The sequence below is a fragment of the Calypte anna genome, chromosome 7 (assembly GCF_003957555.1).
Source record: "Calypte anna isolate BGI_N300 chromosome 7, bCalAnn1_v1.p, whole genome shotgun sequence".
In the NCBI taxonomy this organism is placed as follows: Eukaryota; Metazoa; Chordata; class Aves; order Apodiformes; family Trochilidae; genus Calypte; species Calypte anna.
Window position 1 is genome coordinate 10,703,672 of NC_044253.1, and position 16,126 is coordinate 10,719,797.

At 38.2% G+C, this 16,126-nt stretch overlaps 1 protein-coding gene across 1 annotated transcript in view; it reads left to right on the forward strand.

Moving 5' to 3' along the window:
* Window positions 1-16,126, forward strand: part of MYLK (myosin light chain kinase) — a 193,796-nt gene that overhangs the window by 105,582 nt on the left and 72,088 nt on the right. The window contains exons 13-15 of the mRNA XM_030453933.1: window positions 10,734-10,871; window positions 11,538-11,735; window positions 12,939-13,185. Coding sequence (XP_030309793.1) covers window positions 10,734-10,871; window positions 11,538-11,735; window positions 12,939-13,185 — 583 coding nt within the window. The remainder of the gene's footprint in view (window positions 1-10,733; window positions 10,872-11,537; window positions 11,736-12,938; window positions 13,186-16,126) is intronic.

Consider the following 16,126-nt stretch of genomic DNA (forward strand, 5'->3'; position numbering starts at 1 on the left):
TATTCCTCTGTTTTGCATTGCATTCTACTTTCTGGCAGTCATGGAGTGTGGGGGGAAGAACAAGAACAGAATTAAGGACATGCGTGACAGGCTGGAAATTAATGTGTTCAACATTTTTACAGCTTTAGCTGTCCCCTCCACCTCCTCCCTAAAACTCATTATGTCCCTGTTGCTATGAGGATTATAGTAACTTTGCCCAAGGCTCAGATCAATGTGGATTTGTCTGACAAAAATAGTATCAAATTTAAAATTGTGATTTCCAAATCTCTTATCTCATCAAATATTTTTTCCCCTCAGACCTCTAGCAAATTCTTATTGGCGTTAGAGTTCTCTGAGATTATGGATGCTGCTGCTAAGTCTTCTCTGAATGCTCAGCTTTTGCAGACAGATCACAGCAGGAAATCAGAAAGAAAACTTCAAAAATCTCCTCCAGACCAGACATTAATTTTTTTTTTAATTTGAAGTCTGTAGAAAAATGTTTCTGAATTGTTACCCGTCTCTCTTCAGTTCCTTTTTGACTCCTCTCCAAGATGGTTCAAAGCTTTCAGGTTTCATGCAGTGTTCAGCTTATTCATTCATTGCTACAGAAATATTTTCCTTTTGTATGTGAAAGTAATTTGTTTTTAATCTAAGAAGGAATGGATGTTCTGAGCATATCATTGGTATCAGACCAGTGTCAGAATTCAGCTTTTCTTTAGCTTCCCACTGTGGTCCTTGGACACATATATGAGTCTGTTTGGGTTCATGTTTCTCTTAATATTGCCATTTCTGGCATTGTTATTCTAATGTATCAAGGTTCTCATGCCAGCTTTACCTGAAATGGATTGTCAGTCTTAACAGTGAAACTCAATTTTATTTTTCAAAGGCAAAAAGCTCATCCTTCTAAATTAAATTAAGCTCACAAATAACTCAGAGAAGTCCAATACTGCAGCAAAGATAGTGGCAAACAGTTCAAAGGAAAAAAAAAAAGAAAACCCACAAACTACCACAACCTATGTCTCATGCTTGTATTAAGCCTGCTGGGAGTTTACATGTGTAACTTGGCTACATTTTGTTTTCTGATATTTTTTGTGAATTCTTTGCCCTCTAGAAGATTGTTTCCTTGTTTTTCTGTCAAACAAAATTGTGGATTTTGTGGGATCATTGTGGAAAACAACATTTTAAAGGGCCTTTGCCCCAGGATGGGCTGTTGCTCCAAGTCCTGTTAGACACAAGGCAGGGTTTTTTTCCAGTACTTTCATTATATCTTGAACTGGGCCCTGAATTACTAGCTAGGCTTATTGTGACACAACATTGCTTTTAAATCATCAGTTTCAGATTAATTTCTCATTCTCTTTTGCTTCCTTACTCGTAAGCAGGATAAATCCTGTGTAGTGCTGAGCAACCTCAGTCCTTCCTTTGGTTTGCATGAAAAACACTGAAGGTACTTAGCTGCTTGTGGGAGGCTTTTGGCACTCTGTTGAAAAAGTCCCACATTTCATATGGATGGGGCATGAGATATGCAATGATCTTTAAAAATTCAAATTAAAAAATCTTCTGCTTATTTAATCAAGAGAATAACATCACTCAAGTAAGTGATCTGAAGGCTGAGTAAAGTGGGATAGATCCATCAGGTAGTCTGTGAAGAAACTAAGTTAATCAAGGTTAAGCTAATTTTGGCCTTGTAAAAGACTAAGTAGACTAAATTGAATCCTGACAGCTGTCTTCCCTGTGACAGCAGTTACTTGCAGCTGAAATACAGGTAGACATAAACTCCAGAAATACAGGTAGACATAAACTCCAGAGAATGAGCAGCACTGCTTTGAAAAAACAGCCTAACAAATATCATCACCATGAGAACTTTTTCTAACTGAACTGTCCAGTGAGTGAAGTTCACTGGACAAAATGCTAGATTAATTAATCTAATGGAAGAAAATCTCTGAGGTTAGAAACATGAGCCAGGTTATTCAAATATCAAACAATAGACTTTCCTGAAATGGCAGCTCTGCAAATGTCAGAATTTTTTCCTTTAAACTTGTGCATGACTTGCCAGACATAGGAAAATGTCAATTTGAGAGGCTTTGGGACTGATGTACAATTTTTTAAAAAGTTGTTAAACAACAGGTGCATGACAGGATTGCTCCTGCTATTGTAAATGTATAAGGCCTGACTCCTAGGAGAATGTCCTTCTCTCTTGCAGTGGTGAAGTACATGACCAACAAAATATCTGACCCACTGCAGGCTCTCAAGAGTTCTCCACCCTCCTCCCACCAATCATCATCACCACTGGTTGTTTTAAAGAGAGAGGGCATGAAGCATGGGTAGTGATACCAGCAGCAAAGCCTTGCAGCCAGGGTACTTTTCTGGGCTTTAATTCTCTGCAGGCACCCATTTTGCTGATGCTTGTCTTTTGCATATTGCTTTTTTAAATGGAGGCCTAATATTGCCTCCCTTAGTGATCAAACACTACTCACTAAACACTGCTATTCCTGCCCGTTGGCTATTGACCTAATTTCTCCCTCCCTGCCAGCTGTGCACTTTCCTGGCTTCACATCTGTTTCCCTCTCTCCCCCACCACTTTCTGCTCACAGGTTGGGGTTTTTTCAGTGCAGCCTCCCCAGCGTAGTGTCTATGTTGGGAAGCCTGTAGCCCTTCCAATCCGATTACTGGAGCCATTCATTGATCACTAGAGGAGCAGATTAGAGCCACCTGAAAGCCTGGCAGAGTCCCTGCTGTAACCAGTTCATCAGAGCAGTGAAGGGACATGCTTTCTGGAAAACCAGTTCATTTCATTCCAGTCACTCTTCCATCTGGCGTGAGTGGGACCATAAAATATAACCAGGGGGAAGAAAGGCTTTCAGGTAGGAGTCTCCTTCCTGTCACAAGAGGCTGTCTTTAGTTTGTGGGTTGTTTTTTCTATCTCAGGATGACCTCTCTTAGACATTAATCTCTTAAAGAAGTTTATCATTACAATGAGCAGCCTCTCTTTGAAAACTTATTTGAGAGGCTTCAGCTGCATTTCTCTGATTTATATTTCTGCTAAATGTAAATGAAGTATGATGTCTTGCATACAGGGATGAAATATTTGTGCTGGGTTTTCAGTCAGTGCTGATGTGAAATCATTTTTCTGTATTTCAAGTATAGCGTAAATACAAGGGACTGTAGAAGACTTTCCAAAATATGCAAGTCTAGTCTTGTTAAATTTCCAACAGGCATTCCAGACCAGTAGCCTGATGGAACCTCTTGGCTATGTAAGTACTGGTTTCAGAGCATTAAGTTAAGGAGAAAGGGTTTGTTGCTGTATTGAAGTGTCTCAGAGGTAAGCTGTCATGAGCATCCAAGGACCTCTACTCCAGTGCTTTCAAGAGTGTCCCAGTTTTCTCAATCTGGCACTCTAGGTCACTAACAGCTGTAATACTTCTAAGCCTAAGCTTCCTTTTTAAAAATTGCATTCTTTCATCACCCTCAGAGCAAAAATGAAGCACAATACCAGCTAAAGACAAGAAAATGGACAAAAGCACTATGTGTGAAAGTTTTAATGATACAGGATTTGTGCCATCAATACAATGTTCTCTAAAGGCAGCTTCTTGGTATAAATCATGTCCAGTAAAAGGGGAACCAAATTTGGATGCAAATCAGGGATGAGCGCTTGCAGAATGAGCAAAAGTTGAATGGTAGGAATTGCGTTAATATTTCATATAAATTAAAAACAAGGATGAGATGCTGACAAAAAAATGTTTCATTTAAAAAGAAAAGAAAGAGAAAAAAAGCCATAGCCCTACATCTGATGTTCTTCTCAACCACAAAGTGATCCAATGCTGTGAACATTAAGTCATTGTGTTCTAGAATGACAGAATGAAAACAGATGGTTATTATAATGTCTTGGGAATGGCCCTGCATTGGCAAAGGGGAAAACTGTCACAGTTTGGATTCTGTATTTCTCTAAGTTTCAGATGAAAAGTGGAAGTCATCAAAAGACATGTAAAACCTGTTAAGTCAATATATGCCTGAGTAATTTTGAAAGCATGGGCATGATGTTACCCCAAAGAATGTTTCCAAGAGCAGCTGATGTGGATTAGCTAATGGGAACACAGTCAGCAATCAAATTATCTCACAGGATTAGCTCAATTTATAAAACTCCCCAGAAATGACTGTTGTGCAGGTAGATTTGAGTCAGACAAGTTACAATATGGGAAAAAGCCCTAATCAGAATTAATAATTGACAATTGGGCCCAAAGTATCAGAAAGTGAGATGTAGCATGTGTTTTCTCTGGAGAAAAATTGACTTGGTTTCCTTTTCTGTGCCTTCCATTCCTTTTCTGGCCTTTTCCCTGCTTTTCTCATGTATTATAAATTCACCCATCTTATCTTACATCTATGACTTAGCTTCCAACCTAGCTTCACTGACCTTCCTTTCCATGATTACCAAATTAAGTTGAATTCATCAAAACAGAGTCCTGTTGTGCAAATATTGCTAAACATATGATGTTTGCTAAATAAGCAAATGCATATTTTAGTCACTTGTGTACTATCAGTCATGATATCAGTAGCCAACAGAGAGAATGTAGAATGTCAATAGAATGGTTGTGTGATAATTAAAAGTACAACATCACAGGTAAAATTTCTAACCTCTTTTACCATTGAAAGCTTTTCATCTCTAGTGCTTCATACTTAGTCACAAATGAAAGAGTACCTGTAAGACTGACGTTTGCCTTTAAGCTACAAAAACGAAGGTGAAATACATCTTGAAACAAGGTGTTTCCCAGTGTTAGAATTAAAATTGAGACAGTAAGACAGACTAAAGATATACCTGTGCCTCCTTTTTAGCTTCTTTTTTGTTGTTAATTAGCACTTCTGTTAGTGTGAGTTTTGTCCCTTTCTATTGATTTCTTTTGGATTTGGCAGCAGACATGTATTTAGGCAGTATTAGAAACCTGTTGGGTACCTATCAGCTGATGTAAAACAACACACAAACAAGCATATACATTCTGCAGTGGTATGGCTCTCAGGCCTTCCATGGAATTGCTGTTCATGGCAATGACAAAAGAGCAATTACTTGATATAAACAACCTGCAAACAAAGTTAGTCATTAATAAACCAGACAGTTCTGAAGGCAAAAATAACCACTTCTGCTTCAACAACTTCTACTGGGACTGTAGCTGAGGAATTGGATCTGCTGACTGCAGATCAGCTGTGAACTCATCTGGCTTCTCTGTATCTCTGTCTCCCCAACTCTTAATGGAGAGTTTCTCTGAGGAGGTGGAGTGGGAGGTGCTGACCCCTGCTATCTAGTGACAGGATACATGGGAAGGGTGTAAAGCTCTGCCCAGGGAGGTTTGAACTGGACACTTGGAAGTGTTGGTTTGCCTAGAGGATGGTAGAACACTGGAACAGGCTTCCTAGAGAGGTGATCAGTGTCTAAGAGGCATTTGGACAATGCCCTTAACGTTTTAACAACTGGTCAGCTCTGAATTGGTCTGGCAGAGAGACTGCATGGTCCCTTCCTCTTGAAAAGGTCCAGTGTCTTTTATTTTGACTGTTTCTCCCAGGTCATGTTGTGTAGTCCAACCTTTTGACAGTGGGATTTCTGGGGAGGCCATCTCTTTCAAATGCTTTGGGTTGCAGAATAAAACAGAGGTTAAAATGCTGATGAGCTGGTGACATCCCACATATAGAAATGACTTTGTAAAAAGGAGTAGTCATGGAGCTGCAGGATAGGGCTGGACAACAAGTCTGCAGTAAAATAAATAGATTGCCTGACTGGATAAAGCGGAACTTGGCCTCTTTTGTATCTCCCTAACCACCCTGGCTCATATAGGCTTAGGGCATTGTCAGTTTTGGGTTAATAGTTTCCTGTGTAATGCAAGGAACAACATCCAGACTATAGCTTGCCCAGCTCTTCAGTGAAGGCATCTCCAGGGAATATTTAAAACTTGCCTTCCATTTACAAAAACAGAGTATAAGTGCAGAAATAAATGAGGTAGATGTGTAAAGAACACTGCTAGCTTGTTAAATATCTAGTTCTCATGACCTGTTTGCAAAGTGGCATACCAACTGAGATCTTTAATAAAGCAGAAATGTCCCTACATGTCTCAAAAATATAGAGGTCTCATTTTTTTGTGCCGTTATAAATCAAGCTTGGAATTCTTGGAAAACTTGCAGAAAATATTTTGACCGTAACACTTCAGGCCTGAGACACAAAAATGCTCCACAGGAAGAAAGGCAGATGAGTGTCCTCATATTGATTTTCTGCTGTAGAGAATCTGTTATTTTTTAAAACTGGTAGCATTGTTAACAAGAGACCTGGTAACAGCTGGATTTATTTACACTGAAAATATTTAGAAAGGTGAAACTCTTTTCAAGGTCAAGATTTCTTTGTGTATCTGAGCCTTGCTTTGAGAGCTTTTAATGGAATCTACTGCTTCTCTTTCTGAGCTTGCTCACACAGAGAACTTTCTGAGTTAAGCATTCTGCTCAGCTCAGTTGACTTATTGGCCTCTGGGCCAAACTGATATTTAAACACCATAAAAGGTAAATGTTGCTGAGGCTGTGCTTTCCTGGGGCTCAGACGAGGCATTATTTGGCAGTTAACCACATGATTCTGGCAAACAGATTCCTCCAGTATAACTAAATCTCTTTTAAGACTAAACACTCCAAGTTGTTTGCAGACTTCTGAATGTAAGGCAGCAAACTCTCTATTCTTCACAAGGTGTGAACTTGCAACCAGTTGTAACTCTAAGCTGGTGTGGCTGAGTTGCACTGAAAGTGTCTGCCTGCTGTAGCTGACCCAGCTTCAGCCAGGGGCTGGGCTAGATGATCCTCAGAGGTCCCTTCTAAACTCAATTATTTTGTGATTCTGTGCAGTGTTAAGCATGCTGAAGCCCTGACATTTCAACAGGAGATGTCAGCATTCTGCAGCTCAAATTAAAAATCTTCACTACATCTGTGTAGACAAAGAACGAAGAAAATTTACTAGAATGATGTCCATAAAATGTTAATTGTTTTGACTGCAGGCCAGGTAAAACCCAGGTCTAGTGTTTGGAAATCTTTAAGTTTGCCTCCTGATCTGGATTTTCTTCTTCACTCCAGTTTCAACATCAAATCTAAGTCTGGAAATGCCATGGTGCAGTTACTAATTTGCTTTTACCTTCTCCACAAGTGCATGGATTTTTCTCTTTTTTTCTGTGGTTACATACTTGAAGTTACATGTACTGTACAACTGATTTGTAGTACAATAACTGTATAATGCATCAAGAATTTTCCACCTTTACATGTACACATTCTACACAATAACTCCCCCTTCCTTCTCAATATAGTGTTTAAAAGTTGTGTTCAAGAATCAAGTTCTTATCGAGCTCTAGGTTTTAAAAAATTCAAGTGTATTTTGGCTTAGTCCAACAGCTAACATTAAGACTCCTGCTTCATTAATTTCCAGTGTGTGGATATATGGAGATTAAATTTATGTAGGGATTCTATAAATCCAGCATTGAGAAAAGTCAAATAATAGATAACCTTAAATTTCTATTAATAGAGGTTAATAGATAAATATGTTTATAAACAGGATGAACAGGTGTAGACTGATTGACTTACTACTGATTACACAAACACAGGAACATTCATGCATATTAAAGTCTGTGAAAGGCAAAAATCACAAGAACTATGTAAACGGTAGCATTGTGTGGCCTTCTAGAGGTATCAATCTGGGTAAAGCCTTATCAGAAACCTGGAATGAAGGGAATGAAGGAATGAAGGGAATGAAGGGAAGACAGAGAATGCCTCAGCTGGGCTTATGCATTATGCCAGACCAGAGCTCTGACACAAGTTGTTAAACTTCTTAACCTCATAATTTTATAAGGACCTTTGAGAATTCAGTGCTCTATAAGCAGTCTTTGAGAAAATTATAGCATCTTCTATATGGTATTACATTACTTCATCTGCATAAAACCAACACCCATGGTTAAAAAATTGGCGGTTTCTGTGAACTGCTGTAAAATAACCTAGTTATATGGCCTGAAAACAAATTATTGAAATGTACCTGTGATTATCAGGCCCTCACTATGCTTTCTAATTTTCCTCATGAATTGCTAAGACATGATCTACCTGGTGGAGAACTGACTGCAGCTGCAGAAACTCACTGGGGAAAGGAAAGCGAAGGAGAAAATTAACTGCCAGAGTTAGAACTTCGGAGTCATTGTGGCTGTGTTGTTAACCTGTGTCATATGTTAACTCTTCTATGTCATCTTTTAATTCTTAGAGGTTCACTTATCCCTACTTTGAAATAATAAGAGTTTTGAGGAAGATATTAAAGACTCCTGGAGATGAGAGTTCATTAACATAACAGGAAGATACCACATCAGCTCTTTTACACATCCAGTTCATTAAGCTTGAGGATGCATAGATATGTAAGAAAGTCGTGCCCCTATGCTAATGTCAGAGAAAATCTTCCTTATTTTCCAGATTTCCTTTCTGGTGCCAGATGTGCCATATTTTTATTATCTTTAATTTCAGCAGCAAAATTACCCTGCAGTGTTACAAAAGAGGTTGTTTCACCCAGAAGCACAGCAGCTTGCAGAATCTGAGCTGAGAGCTGTCCCTGTGCTTTCTTCTTTTTCTCCTTTCTCCCTGCTTTGGGTCCTGAAGCAGACTGTTGCTAAAGTGCCAATGAATTTTGAACTCCAGCAGACTTTGTGTGATGAAAGGGGTTTTGGAGGAGGGAAAACAAGTCCTGACACTGGCCTGTTCTGTGAGCAGCTTGCATATTTGTTTCCTCTTTCTCTTATTTCCTGGTCCAAGTCATGAATTTTGCTCCTGATGTATGAGACTAGCTAGTACCTAGCTGCAGCCAGGGAATACAAACACTTTCTTAAGGTACCTTTTTGCAAACAGTGCCTGTTCTCTTTTGTGTATGGTCTTCCTTGCACTGCTTTCTTGGCAAAATAATTAGACAAGCATTTTCAAAAGGAAATAGAATCACACAGTGTCTTTTCACGATAAACGGGAACTGGGTTTACTTGCTTAATCTTGAATAAACAGTGTCCCTTCTTTTCTCAAGCACCAAAATCAAAATGATGGTCATTTTTCCAAATAAGCTGTAAAGGATAAAATTGAAGGAGCCCTTATATTAAAATGAGCTTTGAAAATGTACAGTGCTGTTATCTCATGGTAAAATTGTGAAATGTTAAATGAGTCACTACATGGCGCTAGGTAATAAATAAAAACCAAAAAGGATTTACAATATTACTGTAGAATATATTCTCCATGGCCACTTACTCTACAGCATTAGCCACTTACAAGCAGGTACTATAGGATTCCCAAAGACTGATCCATGTGGCCTGATGCTGCACCAGGCATTTCAGAGTCCTAATTCTGTAACACAGAGCTGAGTGGGTCTCAGGTTCTGTATTTCCATTCTCACATGCATCAATGTCTCACTGCTCAGTGCCAAGAAAAGACTGACAACATAAGCCAGTGAGACAAGATTTTGGCTAGAAAAAGTTTAGTAGGAAAAGAGGAAAATCTTCCTCTCCAAGCAGCTTCCAAATTTGCATTGAGCTCAAATAACCCTGGGACAAGCTGAACTTTTTACCTTCAGGAGGTTCAATGTACTTGCTCAGTGGGGTGCTTTCAGTTTTTCTGATCACCATCCTTTTCTGAGTGGTGATTTTTTTTTCCAGCCTACCACTTTGTGTTGCTGTAAGATTGTTTTCGATGATCTTGATATACCTTTGAAAATTCTGAAGGTGGGAATAAGCAGAATAAAGTTATTTTCCTGTATAGACAAAAAGTGGGGTTGGCATTTTAAAGGCAAGACGTAAGTGGTCTGAACTCAGGGCTAAACAAAGTGTGTATCCAAGTGACCAATAAATATTTATGACTTCTTTTATTTGGTCATGATCACTACTTTGGCTTCAGACCTGTCTTTGCTCAGGTTTTAGGGCACAAATATCTTTCCTGGTCTAGTATATCTACTGTAGTGTATAGGTTGAAGTTAAATGACCTTACTTAATAGCCTCTGAGTAAAAGACAGAGGAGACCACTGTGGATTTTATTTTTAAGAGTGATTAATGTAACTCCAGCAGCCATCACTAGCAGCCATCATTTGATTGAACAGCCTCAAACAAAAAAAGAAAAAGTCCTAATCCAACAGTTTGGTTTTTTGATATATGTTGTTAACCTCAGGGGATTTTTTGTCTGGTTTTGTTTTGTTTAACTTCAAGCTGTTTGTTTGTGGTTTGGGTTTTTTTTTCCTAACCATCTATCAGTTGGTTAAATGTAATGCATGAGAGGAATTTGTTGAACTTGCACCCATTTGATATTGACCATCTAACAATCTAAATAGCTGGTAGTTTCATACCAAGCTGCATATCCTGTATTCTTGTGAGTTTCCATTTTAAACTCACCAGTCATGATGTAATATTTATATATGAATTCAGCAGTGATTAAAGGCAGTGAATTGTTGATTACAAGTTATTGGGTTGAGTTTTTTTGTTTTTTTTTTTGAACCTCAAGTTTTTAATGAGTGTAAATTTCTGTGTAACACTCTGTGATATCTGTTAATGGTAAATGAAGAGGATCTCTGGAGGAAGGACAGTTCCCATTTCTTGCCTTTCTGTTTCTGGCAAGGCAAAACAGCTATATGGGTTGTTTCAGTGATGTTTGCCTTCAGAGAACTGAAACAAGACCACTTAGGTCAGTTAAATTTTGTCATGAAAATTCCAGTAGGAGACCCCATTTGTCTCTTCTTAACTTCACAGAAAAGAAGAGCAGCAAGAAGGCAGAAAGTGCACAAGCTGCCAAGTTAAACAAGACTTTTGCACCCATCTTCCTTAAAGGCCTGACTGACCTCAGAGTAATGGATGGAAGTCAAGTGATAATGACTGTGGAGGTATCAGGTGTGTAGCTATAGGACATAATTATTTAAAAAATCTAAGTTCTGCTCCTAAGTATGTGCTTTTTTCCACTGTCCTTTTGTTTTAACAGGTGTCTTTGCGTTTGCAAATAATATTTAAAAGAATAATTTTTTTTTAAAGTAAAAGCTAAGTTTTTCTAATCTGAAGATCTGAGTGGAAGATCAGATTTCTTTATTAGAATAATAATGATGACGATAATAACAATAATACTGTTATTATTGTGTCTTAATTTTTAAATAAACTAAGTGTCAGAGGACTGGGAATAGGTTTTGTTGTGATCCAAACAAGACTGAATTCCTGTTAATTATGATAAGATTAGTTCTGCAGAAAAGAGTAGTCCTGGTACAGACTTTGATAACCAGGCTTATCAAACCCTTGGTAACCATCTTTTTGGGATCTAAAACTCATTCTCCCTCTGTATTTTGTATAAGCTTCCTTTATACATTTGTATTTTAGCCCTAATAAGGCAGGCTTAGAACTTTCCATATTACAAAGCATCCACAGAGTTAATGAAATTCATGAATGTTTTGTAGATGCAACTGCAGAATCACATGGCAGAAAACAAACAACCTTGTTCATTTTTTTTTTAAGCAAGATACAGAGGGGTTTTATGTGTGTCTCTGATTTTTCTTGATTCCTATTTCTCAGCTAACCCACCTCCTGAAATTATCTGGCTTCACAATGGGAAAGAAATCCAGGAGACAGAAGATTTCCACTTTGAGAAGAAAGGCAATGAGTACAGCCTGTACATTCAGGAAGTATTTCCTGAAGACACAGGAAAATACACCTGTGAAGCCTGGAATGAATTCGGAGAAACTCAAACCCAGGCTACGTTGACAGTACAAGGTATAAAGTTCTTCTCCCCCTTAGGAAATGCTCAAAGAAAATAATTCTAATGTGCAGGGGGGTGTCTATTTAAAGCACATCAGTGTTTATACAGTCTGTTGTGACGGATGCTAGGAGTTCTCAGTCTCTGCATCTGGATTAAAAAGGATATTGAGCAGAAGCAACTTTAAAAAAATCTTTTGCACTCTGGAACATTATGTTACTATTTCAAATATGCATTCCCGAGTCCTGTTCCTAGGGACAGTTGAAAACTCTGTTAAATGCAGCTTCAAGTTATAACTATAAGGCTTACTTAGCTATGGACTTAATGTAAACCATTTAATGATGTTTTTCTTTCTAATTAAAGCTTTGACTATTTGGAAAGGCTGTCTAGGAGCCAAGTATCTTGGCTTTAATATTAGCATTATAATGGCAGCAGGTGAAGAACACATGATTTCTGTAATTTGAGAACTAGCAGCAAAAAAAAAATGACTCAATCTCCACATACGATGTAAATCACAGCGTAAACATTGAAGGACCTACAAACTTCCTGTGTTTGGGTATTTACTACCTTCATGACAGGGACTTCATCTGATCTTACTTTATGCCAACATTTACCAGTAGTCATTACTGAGAATTATTGGAAATCAGTGGAAAACCTTTACTATTTTTAATGTAAGAAGATTGTTAGCCCAGGATTTCAGAGTGCTGTGCTTCCAGGGGTGGGTCTGTTGTCTGTTGTCACTGTCTGGTCTGAATTCAGGCCTTCCTCTGTTCTCTAAGCTCCCCTGAGATCTAGTCTCAGGGTCAGTCTTCTACATTAAATGCAATTTAATATTATTGTTAATGATGATTTATTACACAAGCTCTCAACTGCACAGCAGTCGTAGTACTGTTGCTTGTCCTTAAAGTTATTCCTAGCCTTATTCTCTTAGGACAGATCTTCAAGATTCCTTTTAGGGCATCTTTAAAGCTCCTTTGTTTTGTTCTAATATAAGCCTGGATTGAGCCACTAAAATGTCAAGCAAATTATTAATTTTAGTACTCACACAAGTTACTTCTAAAATTAAAGCCTGACTTACTCTCTGATTAAGAATTTACACCATGCATCTTCAAAAAAACTTTGCTTGTCTGTGATTCCTTTCCCTGAAATTAATTAACTTATTAGTTACATTCAAGTTTGGCATTTTCTCCTGATTTGTGAACTGTGTGTGTAAATTGCAGAACCTCAGGATGGCATCCAGCCCTGGTTCATTAGCAAACCCAGATCAGTGACAGCAGCTCCTGGGCAAAATGTCCTTATATCCTGTGCCATTGCTGGAGATCCTTTCCCCACTGTTCACTGGTTTAAAGATGGGCAAGAAATAATGCCAGGAACAGCATGTGAAATCCTGCAAAATGAAGACATCTTCACACTGATCTTGAGGAATGTGCAGTCTCGTCACGCAGGTCAATACGAAATTCAGCTCAGGTATGTTTGCCAAATGAAAAGTTTGTTCCCTTGGAACAATAAGTAATGTTTACTCTCAAGTTGAAATGCCTGCCTGAAGAAGAGAAGATTTCCCTCCTATTTATACAAACCAGTATGGTCTGAAAGAAGAAAATATTTCTGAGGGATAATAAACTTAACCCTTTGGGCCTCTAAACAATGAGTTTAACTTTTTTATAATCATAGTTTATTTTCCAAGCAGTGTTGCCCAAATTATGGCCATGTGACTCTGTAGATATCTAGCTCTAAGGTATGTTGCCATATAGAATATCACAGGCAGCCAAAAACTAACTTTATCATATTTTAGTATTTCAAGTGAACAAGACATTCATTTTTTCACCAGAAAAGAGTGGTTTAGAAAATCATAGCTGCTGTATATCAATATTTCCTATAATGGAGTTTTTCTACTCTTAATTTCAAGTCCTATTACTAATGCATTCCAGGCCACATCTGGAATACTGTGTTCAGTTCTAGTCCTTGCATCAGAAATGATGCATACAGGCTTCCAGGGAAGAGCCACAAAGATGATTAAAGGTCTGGGAAGCCTGCTTCAAGAAGATAGGCTGAGAGAACTGGATGTGTTCAGTCTACAGAAAAGAAGGTTTAGGGAGACCTTATTGGCATGTTCCAGTACTTAAAGGGTGTCTACCAAGAAGATGGAGACTCCTTGTTTTACAAGAAGTCATATGGAAAAGACAAGGGGTAATGGAGACAAGTTATTCCTGGGGAAATCCTGATGAGACATCAGAAGATAAATTTTCACTTTGAAGTCAGTCACAGGAATAATTTCCCAAGGGAAATGCTGGATTGCCCAGCACTGGACACTTGTAAGACTCGATTTGACAAGGTACTGGGCCATCTCATCAAAACCATGGTGCTACCTAGAAATACTGGACCAGATGATCCTTCAGGTCCCTTCCAACCTGGCATCCTATGAGTCTTTGATTCTGTGATTTATGTAGATGGAGCTACATACACCATGAAGTTTTTGCAAATAAGCTCTTCAGTAAATTTACACTCTTTTTACTTTGCAATTAATTGTGAACTGACTCCCTTTAGAACAATTGGTTTGTTTGCAATCAGCCCAGGTCATCCAGAGCATCCATCACACTGATTTTTGTAGGTCATGTCTACATACATCCTTGTACCTAACTTCATTCTCTGTGTGGATCACTGGTGTTTACAACACTCAGTGCCTCTGACAGGATTTAAAATGCCAGTTCAGTTGCATCGAGCTCACTACCCTCTGCATGAGAAACTGTGAGAATTGCTGCCTTCTACTGGTACATTTCCACACTGTGGTTTGTGTGCCCTGGACATGGGCATCTTCTCTTATGATATGCTGGTTGGTTTCACTGAAGGAGAATGATATACTTCAGCAAAACTTCAGGGATGGAAGGAAAACAAGCATGAAGAACAAAGGAGAGTCAAGCAAGTTTTGTGGAAGACTTTCTTGTGGCTGACTTGATCAAGCTGACCATAGAGGTCAGGTGTGATTGGTGATTACCCAGGCCAAATTCATCACTGAAGATATTTGTCCAAGTGGAAGTCTAAGAGTATCATGACTGTAGAACATAGACTGTACACTTAAATAATAAAGTATTTCAGAAAATCAGAGGAGGAGAAGAATTGGGAGGGATGGAGAAGTAAAGCTGTAGCTAGAAAACAACACAGCTGATTACATGGTGTTTTCAGTTACTGCCTAATCCTTTTACTGGAGAAATAGCTAGGGATCCCACAAAAATCAGTGAATTCGTGTTGGATTTTTAGTCCATAAAACAAAACAAAAACCAATGCTGAACTTAGAGGAAGGGGAATGCTGGTACTTCTTTTTGCTCTGCTTTTATTTGTAAAATTTGGGTTACTGTTTGGAACAGAAAGCTTTTAAGCAATTACTTATATGCTGTGAATAAATGAAAAGTAACTGCCTCAGTAATATCCAAGGAGCAGAATGTGAGCTGTATAACTTCAAGTTTACAATAGAGCTAACATAATTTTCAGCAGCAAATAATCTTGTCTAAGTAGCTTTTGAACTGCCTACATTTGTCTTGAATACTTGATTGAGAATTGTTTATACATTCAAAAAGAGTCATAACAGTACCTGAGAGACTGAGAATTGCATTCAGTATCTTTCTCTCAAAAACTCCTACAAAGTGCATTAAAAATGTGGAATAACTGAGAAACGACAAGTCAGTTCACTGAAGAGTTTATAGAGAAGTTGACAGAGGGCTATTTTAAAACGTGATCATTTTCTTTTCAAATAAAATGTGCAGCTTGTTTTCCTGTATTAATTTTAGAAGCATGTTGCATTGCTGCATTTAGGGAATTGTTCCTTCTCCAGCTCCCTTAATTTTGTCTGGGCATGATTTTCTACCACTGTTAATTATTTTCCAATTTTATTTTCCATTATTCTTAAGCTCTAAATTCTGTTCTAATACCACCACAATTCTAATTTTGTGTTGGCTACTCACAAATTAAAACTGGTCATAAGAATTTGGGTTTGAAAAAAAGATCTATTTCTCTCTTCCCACTTCTTTCTCCTTTTAAGTGTGTAGCCCAGTGTGATGCATCAGTGACTGCTGGCTGGCTTTCTGTCTTTCCTTCCTTCAGCATTACTTGGAACATGTTTGCTTCACCTTTCACTATACAGCAGACTACAAAGTCTGACTTTTTATAAGTGTAGTCATTGTAGCCTCTCTTGGTCCTTATTTTAAACCTATACATACTCTAATTCCTCTACACTTGCATTCTTCATTTTAATTTTCCTAATAATGTTCCATTGAGCCTGTTACTGCTTAGGCCTCAAGGAATGGCATTGCATAAATGTAAAAAGAACAACAGATTCACTACTGCAGTGCATCTATTTAAATTTGAACATTTTACAGTCTGAGAAACACTGAGAATTGCTGAGAAAATCACAGGC